Genomic DNA, 20,149 nt, shown 5'->3' on the forward strand with positions numbered 1-20,149 from the left:
TGGCAGTTTGCCATTATAGCGAAGGCACTTGTTGAGTGCTTTGGGGTGACGCTAATGCCTCACTGGGGCAATTCTAATATTTAAAGGTGAACAAAGCATGATAAAGAAGGAGCATTCACTTGTGATATTTTAGAAACGCACATGGTGATGGCAGGCATGGATTCCATCCACAGATACTCACCAAGTAGCTGCCATCGCCCAGCACTTTCGCTCTAGTTACACAGTGAACCGGACAGAATGGCCCCTGACTCAGAGAGCTGACCATCGAGAGGGGGAGACATACTGGAGTCTTCCTCAAGTCCCCTTGATGATTGTTTTCATGGAGCAAGAGGAGAGACAGGGTTAAGCCGTGTCTAGTTTGGCTTGGAAAGCCGAGAAGCCCATGCTGCCTCCATCAGTCCTGTGGTCTGAGTGGATCCCTGGGTTCTTACTCATTTTGAAAACATTTGAAACCCATTTCTGTCACTTCTTGGGACGATGTGAAGATAAATACCGTTATGATCCATTTTTGATTTTTCAGAGGTAGAATATTCCATCTGTTCCCTCTTGAATTGCTTCTTTTCCTGCCTCTTTATTCTCACAATCACTTGGGACTTCCAGCGGAGAATAGACCTGGAAAGAGAAAGGACAGGAAACTCTGCGCAAACATCATGGGCCCAAGGATAAAGGATGCAGCTCAAGGGTTAAGGTCGTAGGGTACGCAAGGCTGACAGGGAGAGGGCAGATGAGTTTGGGGGAGAGTGGATTTCATAGTACTCTGGTTCACCAAGCCAGGCTCTCTGACATATGTTCATTCCTGTGAGAAAATGCTAGATTAAAAAGAATGCACAGTGACAGCGGTAGAAGTCAGATACTTGCTGTTTACTGAAAGTGATCACAATTTTCTGGTGACATTTCCGTGTTCAGGAAAGTACAGGTAGATGTGTCAGAGGAGACAGAGGGTGACAGTTTCAGATTTGACTTCAGAATGCTGATCTTTCATTTTTGGGTAGACTTTATATATATACATATATATATATATGCATATATATATATATATATGTATATATATGTGTGTGTGTGTGTGTGTGTTTTCTTTCTTTCTTTACAGAATGAAGTTGGCCTACTGGAGTTCTTCCAAAATGTGATCAAAGAAACTAGGGCAGAGCCAAAAAAAGTAACTAGTTGGGTCCTCAACATTTTTCTGGGTTTTTTAAAGCAACAGAACCTTGCTGTCAATGAGAGGTGAGTGGGGTCTGCAGATTCTTTTTTCCTTTATGATGAACTCTGTGTCCAGAAGCAGTTGAAGTAGGACAAGGCCAGTGTTTTGTTCTCCCTCTTCCCCCTCAGGATCTCCTGACAAGACACACACGCCCCCTGTGAAGTCCATATTCTAAAGCTGTCCTCCCTCACGTCTGAAATTTCGTACATTTGTTCAGGTCTTTCTCTTGCTGTCTTTTGTATTGTGCTGGGGCTGCAGGCCTGAAGATGAGTAAGACAAGGAGTTTACAGGGTGGTGGGAGATAGGGGCCTATAAGAAAACGGGCAGTCACCTCAGTGTGATCCTGTTGGGCCAGAGGCGTGGGGGGTGCCCTGAGTGAACACAGAGGGGGCCTGACCGGAGGCCGGAAGGTAAACAAGGTTTCCCTCAGAAGCGGATGCTGGAGCAAGGCCCTGAAGACCTAGCAGGAGTTGCCAGGTGATGGGAGGGGTGAGGGCATTCCAGGCAACAGAGTGGCTATTGGAAACTCCGAGGTTAGCAGGTGTTAGGGGCTCAGGAAACCCAGAAACTCCGAGTGTCAAAGGGCCAAGCAAGAAAGCTCGGGAAGAAGCCACAGAGACCACCAGAGGCCACCGTGCAAACACTTTTGTCAGCACATCTCAAAGCCTTCGATCTCAAGCCCATTCCAGTTTCACCTTGGGGGAGTAGGTTGGAAGAACAGACCAGAAGCAACGAAGCCAGTTGCTGGAGTGCCTGTGAGAAATGCCATGGGCCTGAGCACAGGTAGATGGAGAGCAATTATCTCATGTTGCACGACTTCCAGTTCTTACTTGGGCAGTGGAGTGAAATGGAGGGCAGCGGTTTTGAGCCTAGCGAGAGGTGGAGGAGGAGGAATGAGTTCAGAGGGAAGGGGTGGGGCACGATGCCAGGTTCCATTTTGGACATGCTGAGTTGGGCTGCCGGTAGGACAGACATTCCCCTTATGGGGATAACCGGGAGGCAGTCAGATATATGATCTACCGCTGACGAGAGAGATCTCGGAGGTAGAAATCCTGGAGTTCTCATTTGTTCATTATTCAGCACATGTTTATTTAGACTTTGTGGTAAACATGGGGAAGTCCAGTCAGCACAACAGATGTAGTCCCTCCTCTCAGAGCTGACAGTCCAGAAGCCGGTGATGACAAAGCAGTGAGCTAGGTGCTCTAGAGAAGGGGACAGTAACAGCCAAGCTAAGACCTGAAGGAGGAAAGAGTAAGGTTAGTCAGGCAAAATCTAGGAGGGAAAAGGGTTCCAGTATAGGGAACAGCCCATGTAAAAATTTCGAGGTGAGTCCAGGTGCATCCTACTTCTGGGAATGCAAGTAGTCCATTATAGGCAGAACGTGGACTTAGTGACCTATAGATGGTACCTGAAGTTGTTGAAACAGAAGAGAATCAGGGAGGGTATGACCTGATAGGACAGCTGAGGAAGGAGCCAGAGATGCTCTAGATAATCTTAAGTGAGAAGCGTGGGCAGAGGAGGAGGCAGCTGAGAAGAAATGGCAGAGAAGAGAAAAGCTAGGACAGAATGTCACAAAAGCCAAAGGAAGGGCAAGTTTTAAGAAGGAAAGAGCGAGCGGCAGATTGCAGTATGGGGAGGGAGGGAGAGAGTGTTCATTAGGACCCCCAGGCAGGTGGCTGGGCCCCAGCAAGGGAAGGTGGTGCCCCTGTCAGCCAGCATGCCATTGTCTCAGCAACATCCCATGGCCATGGAGAGCGGAGGAGGGGGACGAGCCTACACAGATACATGATTCCAAAAATATGTTTGCTCAAGGAGGGTCTCACTGTCCAGTGCCAACTCCGTGTTCAGCCTCTTGCTTGCAATGTGTATATGTATGGCATAATGTGGCCACATGGGATCAGTGCACTTCCTTACTTGACTCCTTACCAGCAGTGACCTTGGATGAGTTCCCCTCTCTGGCCCTCCACTGCTTCACTATGAACGAAAATGGCAGCAGTACCTGCCTGCAGTGGGTTTTGAGAGGAATCGCACAGTGCCTGGCACAGAGTGGGCGCCCTGCGTTCGTTTCCTTCTCTTTGCCAGGTTGGCGTGTTCAGTACGAAAACGAGGGCCACCCTCAGCTCCCTGGATTCCTTTGGCACCTGTTGCCTTTATGTCTTCCGGTCCTGTCCTTTTGGGTTTGGCCCCTCTTCAGAAACTCCACTCTTTACACTGAAAACATGGCAGCCATTCCGTGAAGACTGGAGTCATCCAGAAGGGTTTATGGAGGAGAAGCAACTGTACCAAAGCCTTAAAGAAGGGGTAGGAGTTGGTGAGGCAGAGGCCTGGACGACACTTGTGGAGAGCCAAGGGTGGGAATGCCAATGCACTGCACCTTCTGAGACCACGGAGGAGCGCAGCCTGGGGAAGCAGAGAGTGGAAGATGGCAGGAAAGCACAGCTGCCTGACAGACTAACTGGCACAGGCCTGGAATATGAGCATGTGGAGTCAGCGGGGAGGTCAGCTGTGTCTCCAACGTGTGTGGCAGAGCGCCGCTCTGGGCAGAGCCCGTGGTTCAACGGGGAAGCCCCCACCCTGGCCCTAGAGCCCGCTGCCTCCCTCGAGCCCCCTGCCTCCTGGGGAGGGCTAGACTCGTGCAGCAGCCTTTCAGTCTGAGGCAGAAAGCTGTGCTTCTGTTCCACAATTCTACATGGTATGGGGGAGCAGAGAAGAGGGAAGCGCCTGTTGGCCAGAAGAAGCCAGGAAGGCTCCAGGATGATGTTTGAGCTTTCGGAAGAGTTCTAGATCTGATCTTCTTCTTCCTTCTTCCTTCTTCCTTCTTCCTTCTTTCTTCCTTCTTCCTTCTTTCTTCTTTCTTCTTCTTTTTTTTTAAGATGTTACTTATTTATTTGACAGAGATCACAGGTAGGCAGAGAGACAGGCGGAGAGAGGAAGAAGCAGGCTCCCTGCTGAGCAGAGAGTCCAGTGCGGGGCTCTATCCCAGGACCCTGGGATCATGACCTGAGCTGAAGGCAGAGGCTTTAACCCACTGAGCCACCCAGGCACCCCTCTAGATCTGATCTTTAAATGTATGGTGTTCCATGTTGTTGGCTGTGATGGACTGTGTTGGCCTGGAGTCACTGAATTGTTGTCCCGGCAGAGACCTCAGACAACTTCTGGTTCAGCACTGTCCTTTAGCAGACGAGGAAGTCGAGGCCCTGACCTACGGTAAGGTGACAGACCCCAGGCTGCTCTATCTCAGTCCCCTGACTTTCAGACCAGCATCTTTATATGTCCGTCTGAGGTTAGGACTTTGTGTGTCCACCATGGTGGTAGCTGCTGACGGTGCTGAGGTTGGTAAATCAGCTTTTGGAGTATTCTTGGAGCCCCCGGTATTTCCCCTAACAATTCATAAGCACTAGAGTTTTAAGAACCCAGAGGGTACCCAGTTCTGAATAAACCTGTATGGAGTTGTTCCAAAAATGGGAACCAGGGGCCTAAGCAACAGTTCTGCTATGCCGTTTCTGTAGAACAAGGGCTGAGGATCCAAAAGCGAGCTGTAGCAGCTCTCTTCCTATGCAGTTCAAAGAACGTTGTTGGCTCCCCCAGCCTCACCTCGGAACAAACAGTAATTAATGAACAACCGCAGCTGCTGGAGCAAACATTTCCAGTGCTGAGAGCGGCAGTCGCCGCGGCGCTAGCAGTTGTCGTCTGATGGCACCAGGCAGGGGACACTCTGGAGGTCAAGCTGGCAAGAGCTGATTTTGCAAATTAGCATTCATCTTGAAAGACCTGACAGAAGACTGGTGTTTGAAGGCTCCAACCAGAAAAGCTCTTGTTGAACTCGGCTTTTTAATTATTTTGAGCATAGCGCTTTGAAAGTTGTTTTTCTGTTAACTCCTTCTAAATTGCTGTTAATGACAGGTTTGATTCAGTTAAGAACATGGCAATTACTCAGATACCCTGAGTGGGCGCTTCACAGTGAAATCAGGCAGGTGCCACCGTCCAGTTGTCCAGTCCAGTCGAGTGCCCTGAACTTCCAGGTCCGCCATGGGCGGCAGTTCCTGAGGGACTCGCAACCCAGGGTGGGCTTTGAGCCAAGAGGGCCTGAAGGTGAGGGAGGAGAAGTCTGGCAGGGGTGGGGTATGTGCAGTAGCATCCAAGAGTGGGGCTGCAAGGTTTGGAGCCCATTTAAGATCGTTCTGGCAGCCCCATGAGCAAACAGTAGCTATTACCTCATAAAGCAAAACAACGAATATGTGACAGAGACTGTGTGTGGCCCACGGGGCCTTAAACATTTGCCCTCCAGCACTTCCCGGAAGAAGTTTGCTGACCCCAGTTTAGAACATGTTTGGTGAGAGGTCGTTGAGCCCAGTGGTACAGAGAACTGGGCCCTGAAGAAGCAGAGTCAGTCTTGGGAACTGATGGGCTTCCCTTGCCTGCCAGCCTGAGGTGGAGGCAGAAAACCATATGGACAAGGGCCAGGAGTGCACGAGGGACAGTCAAGGAAAAGAAAGAGAATGCAGAGGTCCAAGGAGAAGGGGTGTTCACAAGGGGCTTTAAATGTAGCCCAGAATTGGGGCACAGCAGATTGGGGGAAAGCAGTTATGCTTGGCAACAAGCAAAGGAGATGTGATTTTTTTTTTAAGATAAGAGCTTCCGTAGAGGGCTAGGATTAGTATCCACATGGCTGTGCTCACAAGGGTAGACAGTAGCCACTAATGCCAGATGTTTATTGGTAAAGGTAAGGTTAGATTCCAGGCAGAAGCAAGTGACTCCCAAGATCACTTGAAGACATTTTCAAAATCAGGTAGATCTGAGCATTTGTGAAGGTTCATGATTAAAGCCCCAGGAGAGGAAACAAACATGCAAGTGGTATCTGGAAGAGTGGAAAGTAATGGGATTAAAAGTGGATTTGTTTGATGGAACCAGCAGGAAGAGGGCACGACAGAAAATCCTGGGTCTTGCTTCAACTGATAACTTTATGAAGTGAGAGGTGAGGGCATGTGCCAAGAAGGGAAACGGGAAGGAGACTGTCTAGAACAGGTGCTTGGGTTGGGGCACCTGCTAGGGGTGCAGGGAAACCATCAAGATGAACACAAGGAGTACTGAGCTGCAAGAGCCACCTGGGTGTCCAGGTTCCTCTGTCTTCCTGCGCGGGCTTCCTGTGTCCCATTGCAACAGAAGCAGAGAAGGTGGCCTTTTGGCATGAAACAAGCATGGGGATTGAGATGAGCCACACATTTCTCAGATGTGGGGAGGGGACTGGGGGGTGTGGATGTAGAAGTGGCAGAGGGTCTACTCCCAGAATCCAAGCTGGGGATGGAGTCGTGATCTGAAAGAGCTCCAGGGGACTGGAGGAAGCTGGCAGATGCAACAGATCCCTCTGTACGTACGCAGGCCTCAGGGGATTGGAGGCTGGCACACAAAAGCTTAAAGCCTCTCGATGTCAGGTTCTTCTTTAGTGAAGACACATGCACTATCCAGAAACTAGCATTATCTGACAGCGGCAAATCAGTAGCTTGTGCTTCTGCTGCCATTATGTTACAGATCTGATGGTTTATTTATTTAGTAGATGAGTGGGGTCTTCTGCAGTCAGCCTGACAGGTACTGATCTTTGTCATTGTCTCACTCAAGGTTAGCCCTGGCATATCTGGAATTAATGTATGCAATATACCGGATAGCTCTCCCTGTTGGTGGGAAGAGTGCTGTGACACAAATACTACTGACTGTTTGTCAGTAGTAACTAATGTGTCAAGCATTTGTGGGTACAGAAAGGTGAGTGAGAAGTCGCCAATGCTGTTAGGTCAATGGAAATACTTCATAGTGTTCCTTTATGACCTAGCTAATGAATTAAGGTCATCAGATGAAAGGCAAAGTATTTTTAGTTATGTTGTGTTCTATTTCTGTTCTTTTGTCTCCGCGTCCCTGATATCATCAATTCATGTGGAAGAAGGGACCTTTTCTTTTCTGCATGCTCTAGAAACCCAGTCCAGCGCCAGTGCTTATTATGGGTTCTGCCTACCGTCTACACTCTAATTAGCCACCGCATTTTCTAGGATTGCAGAACACCCCAGGAATACGTGTTTTTCAAACAACCTGATTCTTTATTGTCAGTAAGGTGGAAAGTTGGAAAAGGGATTTATTGGTTTATTTCCAGCTCTCTGCCCCTCTTCCTGTTGTGATTGAATAAGGGTGGTTCACAGATGTTCCAAATACCAACTTAATAACACCGGATAATCTCCAAACTTAGTTTCCACTTGGAATTACCTTTTATCCATACTTTGGGATAAACAAAGACTTTAAGGTTGATGGTCTGCCTCCGTGTGTCAGCTGCTTCGAGGGAACAACCCTAATGAGACCTCACTGTACTTGAACCAGAATCCAGCAAGAAGGAGCTGGTGAACTTGCTTGCACTCACTGGGTATAGGAATTCATGGAAACTGGATGGGGGCTATGTGGCAGTTTCCTTTTTATTACCTAAGAGCTTACAAAGAAATTAATTGTGATTGATGAGAACTAAGACATAAACAGAAGGTGTTTTCACTTGGCCTTAAGCATTTCAGAAGCTTTCATTCACACTAATGTGCTATTTATATAAGTCGTTCCTATCTATTTAAAACTAGTCCCCTAATGACCTCAGATAAACAGCATTTTATTAGCCTCGTTGCTCTGTGTGTTTAAAAGTAGCAAAATCACGTATTTTAAAGAAGTGTGTAATTCACTGTTGTCTTTTCACTATAATCTAGGCACTCCCCCTCCCCTCCACACACTCCTACCCCCTCGTGTGAATTAATGACATTTTATGGGTTTGGTTGCTCCTTGGCCTTCTTTTATCATGGGATCTTGGCAAATAAGTCACATCCTAAAAGTATGGGTATGATGGATTCTGGGCCCTTGTGTTGTGAGTCAGGAGAGGTAAACAGAGTCCCTGCAGATGCCTATAAGGCCACTTAAGGACCGGGATGGCAGTCATGGAGAGTTCCCTTAAAGAAAAGCTCTTACAATCACAAAGAACTTATATTTGCATAAAAACACTCAGAAAAATAGCTTTGTTAGCTCTTTTGTTTGAAGTAATTTTTAGGCTGATCTTGCAGTTGAAAATATTTAATTACTGGGTTGTTTTGTTTTGGGTATTTTTTTTTTCCTCTTATCATGGTTCATGAATTTTGCAGCCACTCCTTTTTTTGACTAATTAAACTGAGCAGTTGTCTGTTGCTACAACTTCTGCCAAACAGCCGTTATTGTTGAGTAGTAAAATAAAGAAAAACAACGCTAGTCACCGAAATTTGTTATATCCTAAAATACAAAATAAATAAATAAATAGAGCTCAGTTGGCATGTTATTTCCATTTCTGGGTGTGGGTTTAATTATTCAAACCTACAGTATCAAGTGCTTTGCTTCTCAATAACCATAAATGGGTATGCTGACAGTGTGAAATGTAAATTTATTTTCTCTCCTTTCTGGGGGGCTGCTAGTCCTGTGACACCTTCCTCACTGGCTGAGCTACTCAACCTGCTGGACCGAAAAGCCATCTCTTCCACAGCAGCTAAACAGGTATGTCCATGCTTCTTGAAGTTTTGGACTGCTCTGCTATCCCAATAAATGATTTAGGCCAAATGCCATCTCTAAGTGCATTTCATAATTGAAGTATTAAATGCTTGCAAGTTCTGTTTTTATACTGAAAAGGTAGATACATTTCATTTAGCAAAGGAAAAAAAAAAGCCAGTATGTGTGATGGAGGTAATATGCTTCTCATCCTTGCCTCGCCAGGGGAAATCATTCCAGGCATTTGTTTATATGAAAAGCGGGCCTGCAGCTTGTGGGGGCTTCAGAGCCTGGGCAAGCCCCTGCACCCCACAAGGCCAAAGTCGGGGGCGGCTTTGGCACTGCTTCCCGACCCTTTCTGGTCATTCTCAGTCCTCCGCAGCTGCCCGGCCACTACTAGGAGCTTACTGCTCACGGGTCTTCGCTGCCTGATCGCCCCCTGAAATGAGGTCAGACAGACTGCCTGTCATTTAGCAGATGAAATTTTACACACTTGTGTGGTTTGTGCAAGCTGTGAAAACAGCAGCATTAGAGGTGGCCTCATAGGTGACAGTCATAGGTGGGTGAAAGATTTCACCCACTGAAAAGTAAGTGCCCAGAAAGACAAACAACACCAAGGCAACGGCTTGATCTCAGCTTTGGATATCGAAGCCTCAGTGCTTCAGCCAGAAACTTAATTTGACTTTAATGGTGCCTTTTGCATTTAATATTTATACACATCGACAGTCGTGGCAGGTACAAAGTGAGGCTTTGGAAGAGCAGCTGCTTTGGGGCTAATTATAAGGCACTATGGAGCTCACGCCCAGCTCTGTGCAATGAAACTGGAGACAGAATCAGTAAAGGTTCTGTTTAGCCACCCCTTGAGGCTGGCAGCTGCAGGGACCTTGGCACACATAGGGAAGGATTTGGGTTGCTTGGATGTCAGAAGAATACAAATGTTTGTTAACAGTGCTCAGCAGTCACAGGAAGATTAGATGGCCTAAGGGCAGGAAAAAAACTATGTGTATACATAAGAGCAGATGAATTGTAGCATTTGAAATGAAAGAGGGGAAAAAAATTCACCTTTTCACTCATCCTGCCCCATCAGACCAGGAGAAAGGCAGGGAAGGAAAGAAGGAGGGAGTGGGAAGGAGGAAGGAAACGTAGTATAGGGAATATGATTGGTTCAGTGGGAAGAAGTGGAAAATGCTAGATGCTTACAGCTGATTCAGATATAGATGGGGACACCTTTGAATTCTGTCAACTTCCTGCATGTTTAAAGGAAGCGAGGTGAATCCTGGCTGCGGTGAGGTAACCAAACTAAAATAAAAGTCTGATTAGAAAGGTATTAAACGTATGCTGGTGTGAGGGAATCTCCTGTATATATTATTGCCTTGGGGGTTTTGCTCTCTTTCTTTTTCTTTGTTTTGTTTTTAAGAAAATCATTTACTGATTTTCTGCTGAAAAAAAAAAGGTATTTGTTCATTATAAAGATTTTAATGCAGAATAATATGAAGATCTTCAGATTCTGCCACCTTGAAATAACTACCATTAATACTGGGTGAACACCATGCCAGGTATCTTCCCATGCACTTGGACCAGCAGCACATGCTGCTTTGAACCTTTGTGTTCAGATGCGTTGGTTTGAGTGTATGTTTTCAAGTTTCTTTGGTTATGGACCTATAAGAATGGAATTCTGGTCATATGGTAATTGTGCATTGAACATTTTGAGGAGCTGCCTGTTTTCCAGGCAGGCTGCACCACTAACCTTCCTGCCAGTGACACATGACGGTTCCAGTTTCTCCATAGCCTCACCAGCACTTGTCTTTTTGATTGTAGTCATCCTGGTAGGTGTAAAGTGATATCTCACTGTGGACTTGAGTTGCATTTCCCTAAGGACTAACCATATTGAGCATCTTTCTGTGTCTTTTATACAAAATATACACTTTTTAAAAGAAAAATGTTACAATTAGTTGTTACTGAATTTAACAAAAGAATCCATGTAGACCTTGGGTTTGAGAAATCCTGTGAGCCAAAGGGTACACAGGCGGAGCGGAAAGATTCTGGGCTTCCTTCCACTCCTTGGTGTTTCCCTCTGACAGAACAGTAAGAGGTTCTAGTACTGATTAGACAACCACAAATGAGGGAAAAAAAAATTGAACAAGTAACTGACTCCTAAGGATGACAGATTGGTAGAAAGAATCATCCTGCCCTTAGAACATTCTGAATGTCACAGAATCTCCCAGTTTATGTATAATTTATTGTTAACTCATCTCTCTGCCTTACGTCATCAGCCATTATTTTGTCCCTTACACCTTTCACTGCGCCTTCCTCACGGGTGTTCAGCGGTGCTTCTGATATTTACACACCTCATCCCTTTAGCACCCTTGGGTACCCTTGGAGCCAGGGGAGTTGAGAGATTGCTACCAGGAAGCATCCCTGTCTTGTGGTAACAGAAAGAGAAAAGGATGATTTCTCATCATGAGCAGCCTCCTGGTAACTGTAGACAAAATCATGTGGATTCCTGTTACAGGATCCAGTGTCCCCCACCAGAGCGGTGGGTAGCAGCCCCCACTCCTCCCCTCCCCAAGGAGTGGGCCGTCAGAGTCACAGTTCCCCTGCAGACTGCATCTTTGGAGGCCCCAGGTGCTGGCCAGACTGCTGGCCAGCCACAGCGCCAGGGGAAATCGTGCAGAATGTGTATGTGTCCCCTTTGTGCACGACTGAAATAGATGAAACAGATCCGCCGTCTCCTGGGGATGGTCCAGTTAGCATTTCTGCTGGAACCAGGCCGGCTGGGGGTTCTTGAGAGACGGAGACTGAATTTTAACATGTAGGTGTGCCACTTAACCCATTTCTTCTTGTCTGCTTTGGGGTCTGCTTTAAAGAGAAATCACAAAACCCATTTAAGTAAGTAGAAGGTGTTCTGTGTCCTGCTGTAAAATGGTTACAAATGATTTGATGTCTTCTCCTTTTTGGTGGTTCAGTTGTGTGTGCATTTTACTGTGCCCTGCTTCTCTTAGGGACTTGGGTCGTTGTTTGTGCCTTTCTAGAAGAATGACCTTTGCCAATACTTGCCTTTGAGCAGAGGGGAGCCCTCTTTTCTATACTGTCACAGCCGTCTCCCTGCCTTCTCCCTTAACAGGCCTTTCCTCCACACTCTGACCCTGGAAACCCCTGGGCAGGCAAGGGGCCTGCCTGCTTTCCTTCCATCCTTTCTTCCAGATGCTATAAAAATAGCACCAGCTAGAGAAACAGGGGTAGTCATTGAAGGAATGTGTGAGTTCAGTCCCCAGGGACCTGAAGGCTGAGCTTCTGCCCCATGTGTCAGAGCCGGCTCCCTGGTCAGTGTGTGATTGGGGATTCCCAGCTTGCATGACCCCATGCTCTCTGTGGCCATTTAACAGATGGCCTGCACTACCCTAGGAGTCCCTTGTCACCAATGTTTGTCATGGGTAGGCAGCAGCAGGGCCTGGGAGCTGCATGCCTAGCCAGAAACAATTGAACGGGGATAGAACATCCCAGGGTAGTGATGAAACAGACGAAAACTGAGGATTTACGCTGCAGCACAAGGCTGGTGAACACAGAGGCTGTTGTGTTTGCAGCAAGAGGGCCGGGGAGCCCTGCAGAGTCTGGCCTGGAGGCTCTCCCCACCCTCCTTCGGTGGCTCCCGCCCTGCTGGGCTTCTGCCCAGAGCACACAGTCTGGGTCTGAAACAGAAACAAGCACGGGCTGAGACAACTGGAGGCTACTGCATCAGCCCGGGGGGCTGGGCTGCGCGGGCCCCTTAACGGATTGGAGAAGTTAATAAATAGCTGGTGTGTTCTAACTGGGCGTAGAGAGCACCCCCACACACAGGGCTCCCGTGTGTTCCGGGGGGGGGGCTGCTGTCTTAGGCGTCCCTCACTCTGTACCACCACCCTCCTTTCTCAGGGAGCGGCCAGCTCTCTGCGGTGGAAAGCATCCATCCTAGCGTTGTCCTGCTCTTCCTCCTGAACCGTGTGGTTTGGCAGTGATCCCTGGACTGCCTCACACCGCCTCTGTTCTGGTGCTTTTGGCACCAGCCAGTGCAGCCCGCGTTGGAGCGGGGCAGGTCCCACTGCGTTAGGTGCCAGGCAAAGGCTGACCCTCTGGTCCGCTGGCTGCCAACGTGGCTGTCGCGGGCCAGGAGAAGTGATGCAGGCCCGGGAGCGGCCTCCTGTGTTTGCCAGGTGTGCCTGCTTCCAGGCCCGGGCCGCAGGGACCGTCTGTGTCTGCTGAGCTTCCCACCTCCGTTTCCGGTAGAGTTGTTGCGTAGACTCTTTGTACGCAAGTCCTCGCAGGTGATTCCATTTTGAGCCAGCGATCTGGATCCCTCTTGAGATTTCCACATTCTCTTTCTGAATGTGGACATTCTCTATGCACTTTTTTAGGTGACTGTGCAGAGGAACAGTGTAAACACCGGCCAAAGTCTAAATACCTACCAGAGGGATCATTTAATTACATTATGATAAATACGCTTGATATTAAATTTTTTATTAATAGACAAAAGTAGTTCTGTAATAAGTGAAACAAAAGCAGGTCACAAACCGCCCATATGTTACAAATGCACCTGTGTTCTAAAACAAAAATAAGGGAAGGAAAAACACAAAAATACATTTGTTGTATTGAGGGAATGGGAATTATAGGTGATTCCTTTTTATCATTTCTGTATTTCCTTATTTCCTACAGTGAATATGTATTGACTTTTTTTAAAGGAAGTATAGTTGACACATAATATTGTGTTAATTTCAGGTGTACAACTTAGTGATTCAAAATTCATGTACATTATAAAATGATCACCATAACTCTAATTACCATGTTACCCAAGTTATTATAGTATTATTGACTGTACTCACTATGCTGTACTTTGAATCCCTGTGATTTGTTTTATAAGTTTATACCTCTTACATATACCTCCCTTTCATATATTATCCTGCCAACGACCATATTCTTCTCTGTATCCATGAGTCAGTTTCTGTTTTGTTTTTAAATTCCACATATAAATGAACTCATATGGTATTTTTATTTCTGACTTATTTCATTTAGTATAATACCCTCTAGGTCCATCTGGTTGTCAAAAGTGCTGAGATTTTGTACATTTTTATGGCTGAGTAATATTCCATTGTGTACATACACCACATCTTCTTTATCCAGTCATCTGTCCATAGACACTTGGGTTGCTTGCATATCTTAGCTACTGCAAATGTGCTGCAATGAACCTAGAGGTGTATATATCTATTTGAATAGGTGTTTTCATTTTCTTTGGATTAATAGCCAGAAGTGGGATTATTGGATCATATGGTAGTTCTATTTTTAGTTTTTTAAGGAACCTCCATACTGTTTCCCACAGTGGCTGCACCAGTTTACATCCCTACCAATAGTGCAGAAGAGTTCCATTTTCTCCACATCCTCGCCAACCCTTGTTTCTTTTGTTTTTTATTTTAGCCATTCTGACAGAAGGTGATATCTCATTGTGCTTTTGATGTGCATTTCCCTTAAGATTAGTGATGTTGAGGGACGCCTGGGTGGCTCAGTTGGTTGGACGACTGCCTTCAGCTCAGGTCATGATCCCGGAGTCCCAGGATCGAGTCCCGCATCAGGCCCCCAGCTCCATGGGGAGTCTGCTTCTCCCTCTAACCTTCTCCTCCCTCATGCTCTCTCTCACTGTCTCTGTCTCTCAAATAAATAAATAAAATGTTTAAAAAAAAAAAAAGATTAGTGATGTTGAGCATCTTTTCATGTGCCTTCCGTGTATCTTTGGAAAAATGTCTATTTGGGTCCTCTGCCCATTTTTAATTAGATTATCTAGGGTTTTGGTTTGGTTTCGGTTTTGGTGTTGAGTTGTAGATGTTCTTAATATATTTTGGATATTAACCCCCTATCAGATATATCACTTGCAAACATCTTCTCCCATTCAGCCGGTTGTCTTTTCATTTTGTTGATGGTGTCCTTCACTGTACAAAAGCTTTTTAGTTTGATGTAGTCCCGTTTGTTTATTTTTGCTTTCATGTCCCTTGTCTAAAGAGACAAATCCAAAATAACATGCTAAGACCAGTGTCCAAGATTTTACTGTTTATTTTCTTTCCAGAGTTTTATGGTTTCAGGTCTTATATCTAGGTCTTTAATCAATTTGAGTTCATTTTTGTGTATGGTGTAAGAAACTGGTCCAGTATCATTCTTTTGCATGTTGCTGTTCAGTTTTCCCAACACCATTGAAGAGACTGTCTTTTCTGCATTATATTTATTACCTCCTCTGTCATAGGTCAATTGAACGTATCAGTGTGGGTTTATTTATGAGCATTTATTTATGTTCCATTGACCTATGTGTCCGTTTTTGTGCCAGTATCATACTGTTTTGATTATTGTAGCATCGTAGTATAGTTTGAAGTCAGGGAACATGACATCTCCAGCTTTATTACTCTTTCTCAAGCTTGCTTTGGCTATTCAAGATCTTCTGTGGTTCCATACAAATTTTAGGGTTATTTTTTCTAGTTCTGTGAAAAATAACATTGGTATTTTGATGGGGATTGTATTGAATCTATAGATTGCTTTAGATAGTATGGACATTTTAACAGTATAAATTCTTGCAGTCAGTGAGCATGGAGTATCATTCCATTTATTTGTGTCATCTTTAGTTTCATTCATCAGCGATGTCCAGTTTTCACAGTACTAGTCTTTCACCTCCTTGGTTACATTTATTCCTAGGTATGTTTGATATTCTCTTTCTGTATTTCATTATTATAAAAATACAGCCAGTTTCTGTATATTAACTTTGTATCCTGCAACTGAATTTCTTTATTCTAATAGTATTTTGGTGGAGTCATTAGGGTCTTTTCTATACAGTATCCTGTGATCTACAAATAGTAACAGTTTTACTTCTTCCTTACCAATTTGGATGCCTTTTATTTCTTTTTCTTATCTGATTACTAGGACGAAGCTAGGACTTGCAGCACTATGTTAATTAGATAGTGGCAAGAGTGGGCATCTTTGTCTTGTTCTTGATGTTAGAGGAAAAGCTTTCAGCTTTTACTGTTGAGTATGTTAGCTATGGGCTTGTCACATATGACCTCTATTATGTTAAAGTATGTTCCCTCTATACACACTTTGCTGTGATTCTTTATCATAAATGAATGTTGAGTTTTCTCAAAAAGTTTTTCAGCATCTTTGGAGATTATCATAGGATTTTTATCCTCATTTTGTTAATATATCATTTTGATTGATTTGTGGATGTTGAACTATCCTTGCATCCCTGGAATAAATCCCATTTGATCGTGGTGTATAATCCTTTAAATGTATTTTTATTTTTTATTATGTTCAGTTAGTCACTATATAGTACATCATTAGTTTTTGATGTAGTGTTCAAAGATTCATTAGTTGCTATGTAACACCCAGTGCTCATCACAACATGTGCCCTCCTTAATGTCCATCACCTGGCCACCCCATCCTATTTTTAAATTCAATTTGTTAATATTTTATTGAAGATTTTTACATCTATTGTTGATCATGGACATTGGCCTTTGTTTTTTTCTTGTAGTGTCCTCAGCTTTGTTATCAAGGTAATGCTGGTTTTGTATGAAGAATTTGGAAGTGTTCCTTCCTCTTCAGTTTTTTAGAATTTTTTGAGAAATACAGGTATTAACTCTTTTTTAGGTGTTTGGTAGAATTTACCTGTGAAGCTGTCTAGTCCTGGACTTTCATTTGTGAAGTAATTTTTTTTTTTTTTTTTAAGATTTTATCCATGTATCTGTGAGTGAGAGCAGAAGCAGGGGAGAGCAGCAAGCAGAGAAAGAAGCACACTTCCCACTGAGCAGAGAGCCTGATGTGGGACTCGATCCCAGGACCCTGGGATCATGACTTGAGCTGAAGGCAGACACGTAACCAACTGAGCCACCCAGTTTCCCTGTTAGGAAATTTTTGATCACTGATTCAATTTCATTGAATTTCATTGTTAGTAATTGGTATGTTCAGATTTTCTATTACTTCCTGATTCAGTCTTAAAGATTATATGTTTCTAGGAATTTATCCATTTCTTAAAGATTGTTCCGTTTGTTAGCATGTAAGTTTTCTTAGTATCTTTTGTATTTCTCTGGTATCAGGTATAACTTCTCTTTCATTTCCAAGTTTATATGGGACCTCTTTTTTTCTTCATGAGTCTGACTAAAAGTTTGCCAGTTTGGCTTATCTTTTCAAAGAGACAGCTCTTGGTTTCATTGATTTTTTTTTTTTTTTTTTTTTTTTTTGGTCGTGTGTGTGTGTGTGTGTGTGTGTGTGTATGTGTAATTGTTTTATTTCTACTCTGATCTTTACTATTGCTTTCTTTCTACTAAGTTCGGACATTGTTTATTCTTTTCTAGTTTCTTTAAGTCTAAGAGTAGATTGTTTGAGACTTTTCTTGTTTCTTGAGGGAGGCCTGTACTGTAGTAAACTTCCCTCTTAGAACATTTGCTTGTGCTGCATTCCATAGATTTTGGAATGCTGTGTTTCCATTTTCATTTGTTTCCAAGTTGGTTTTTACTTTTAATTTCTTCTGGATTTCTTTGTTGATCCATTGTTTATTCAGCAGCATGTTGTTTACCCTCCGCAAGTTTGTGTGCTTTCCATTTTTTCTCTTGAAATCTATATCTAGTTTCACACTGTTGTGGTCAGAAAAGATGCTTGATAAAAGATGCTTGATATAATTTAAGTCCTCTTAAATTTATTGAGAATTTGTTTTGTGGCAGATGCGATCTGTCCTGGATAGTGTTCCATGCACACTGGGAAAAAATACGTGTTCTGCTGTTCTGAGGTGGTATGCTCTGTGTTTATCTATTAAGTTCATCTAGACTAGTGTGTCATTTAAGACCACTGTTTCCTTATTGATTTTCTGTCTGGATGCTCTATCCATTGACATAAGTGAGGTGTTATAGTCCCCTACTATTATTATATAGTTGACCTTTGAACAATACAGGTTTGAATTGCACAGGTCTACTTAGACACGTATCTTTTTTCATTTTATATATTTGAAAGTTTTTATCTTGTAAATACAACTTTTTTCATGTTGTCTTTTCTTTTTTGTTGTAACATGTAATGGTGTTTTGTATAAGACAGTATTGATGTGTTAGTACTGACATGATTCTTGTGAACAGACAATATTCACTTACAGTATTGATAAGTACAGTAGAGAAATGTATTTCTCTTATTTTCTTAATATTTTCTTCTAGTTTTTTGAAAGGATACAGTATATAATATATATAACTACAAAATACGTGTTGAGCAAGTGTTTACATGATATCAGGCTTCTGGTCTAGACTAGGCTGTTAGTACTTAAGTTTTGGGTGAGTCAGAAGCTCTGTGTGATTTTTGACTAGACAGCAGATCAGCACCTCTAACTTCCATGCGGTTCAAGGGCCAAATGTATTACTGTTAATTACTCCCTTTATGTTACTATTTGCTTTGTATATTCAGGTCCTCCTGTATTGGGTACATAGACACAATTATTCTATCCTCCTATTGGATTGATCCCTTTATCATTATATAGTGCACTTTGTCTTGTTACGGTCTTTGTCTTAAAAAATCTATTCTGCCTGATATAATTATTGGTATCCCAGCTTTCTCTTCATTTCCATTTACATAGAATGTCTTTTTTTATCCCTTCACATTCAGTGTGTGTGCGTCTTTATGTCTGAAATGAGTCTCTTGTAAGGCAGCATTTTGGGGTCTTGTGTTTTTTGTTTGTTTTTTAACAGTTCAGCCACCCAGTGTCTATTGAATGGAGCATTTAATTCATTTACATTTAAAGTAATTGTTAGGTATGTACTTACTGCCATTTTGTTCATTTTTTTCTGATTGTTTTTTTAGTACTCTGTTCCTTTCTTCTCTTGCTGCCTTGTGGTTTGATGACTTTTAGTGTTATGTTTAGATTTTTTTTCTTTATTTTGCTTGTTTCTATTATAGATCTTTGGTTTATGGCTACTCTGAGGTTCTTAATATTTTTAATACCCTATGTATATGGCAGTCTATTTTAAGTTGATGGTTGGGGGCGCCTGGGTTGCTCAGTGGGTTAAGCCTCTGCCTTCGGCTCGGGTCATGGTCTCAGGGTCCTGGGATTGAGCCCAACATCGGGCTCTCTGCTCGGCGGGGAGCCTGCTTCCTCCTCTCTCTCTCTCTCTCTCTGCCTGCTTCTCTGCCTACTTGTGATTGCTCTGTCAAATAAATAAATTAAATATTAAGTTGATGGTTGGTTAAGTTCAAACACATCTAAAAGCACAACATTTTTCCTTCCCTTCCCATTATGTTTTTGAAGTCATATTTTAAATCACTTTATTTTGTGTATTCCTTAACTAATTTTTGTAGATATAGTTGATTTTACTACTTTTGTCTTTTTTTATTATTACTGTTAGTCACCATACAGTACATTATTAGTTTTTGATGTAGTGTTCCATGATCCATTGTTGTCATATAATATCCAGTGTTCCATGCAATACACCCCTCCTTAATACCCATCACAAGGCTCACCCATTCCCCCACCTCCCTCCCTTAATTCATTTACTCTAAATGAGGTCTAAAACCCTCACTTTTATTTCTCAAAGTACATAGTCTCTCATGGTTCATCTACCCCTCCGATTTCCCCCACTTCATTTTTCCCTTCTCCTAATGTCCTTCATACTATTCCTTATGTTCCACAAATAAGTAAAACCATTTGATAATTGACTTTCTCTGCTTGACTTATTTCACTCAGCATAATCTCCTCTAGTCCCTTCCATGCTGATGCAAAAGTTGGGTATTCATCTTTTCTGATGGCTAATATCCCACTGTGAATATGGACCACATCTTCTTTATCCATTCATCTTTTGAAGGGCGTCTTGGCTTTTTCCACAGTTTGGCTATTGTGGACACTGCTGCTATGAACATTGAGGTGCATATGGTCCTTCTTTTCACTACATCCATATCTTTGAGGTAAATACCCAGCAGTGCAATTGTGGGCTCATAGGGCAGCTCTATTTTTAATTTTTTGAGGAACCTCCACACTGTTTTCCAAAGTGGCTGTACCAACTTGCATTCTCAAGGCTTCCCCTTTCTCCACAATCTCTCCAACATTTGTTGTTTCTTGCCTTGTCGATTTTTGCCATTCTAACTGGTATAAGGTGGTATCTCAATGTGGTTTTGATAGAATTTCCCCTGATGGCTAATGATAATGAACATTTTTTTATGTGTCTGTTAGCCATTTGTATGACTTCTTTGGAGAAGTGTTCATATCTTTTGCCCATTTTTTTACTTGATTGTGTGTGTGTGTGTGTGTGTGTGTGTGTGTGTGTGTGTTGAGTTTGAGAAGTTCTTTAATAGCTCTTGGATATCAGTCCTTTGTAGTGTCATTTGCAAATATCTTCTCCCATTCCATGGGTTGCCTCTCTGTTTTGTTGACTATTTCCTTTGCTGTGCAGA

General features: G+C 43.5%; 1 protein-coding gene across 1 annotated transcript in view; it reads left to right on the forward strand.

Annotated features, from left to right (window-relative positions):
• The window catches only part of GATB (glutamyl-tRNA amidotransferase subunit B), a 104,351-nt gene that overhangs the window by 72,496 nt on the left and 11,706 nt on the right, over positions 1–20,149 (forward strand). The window contains exons 10-11 of the mRNA XM_032855521.1: positions 1,091–1,224; positions 8,659–8,737. Coding sequence (XP_032711412.1) covers positions 1,091–1,224; positions 8,659–8,737 — 213 coding nt within the window. The remainder of the gene's footprint in view (positions 1–1,090; positions 1,225–8,658; positions 8,738–20,149) is intronic.

The sequence above is a fragment of the Lontra canadensis genome, unplaced genomic scaffold (assembly GCF_010015895.1).
Source record: "Lontra canadensis isolate GAN:19392208 unplaced genomic scaffold, GSC_riverotter_1.0 scaffold10, whole genome shotgun sequence".
Taxonomy (NCBI): Eukaryota; Metazoa; Chordata; class Mammalia; order Carnivora; family Mustelidae; genus Lontra; species Lontra canadensis.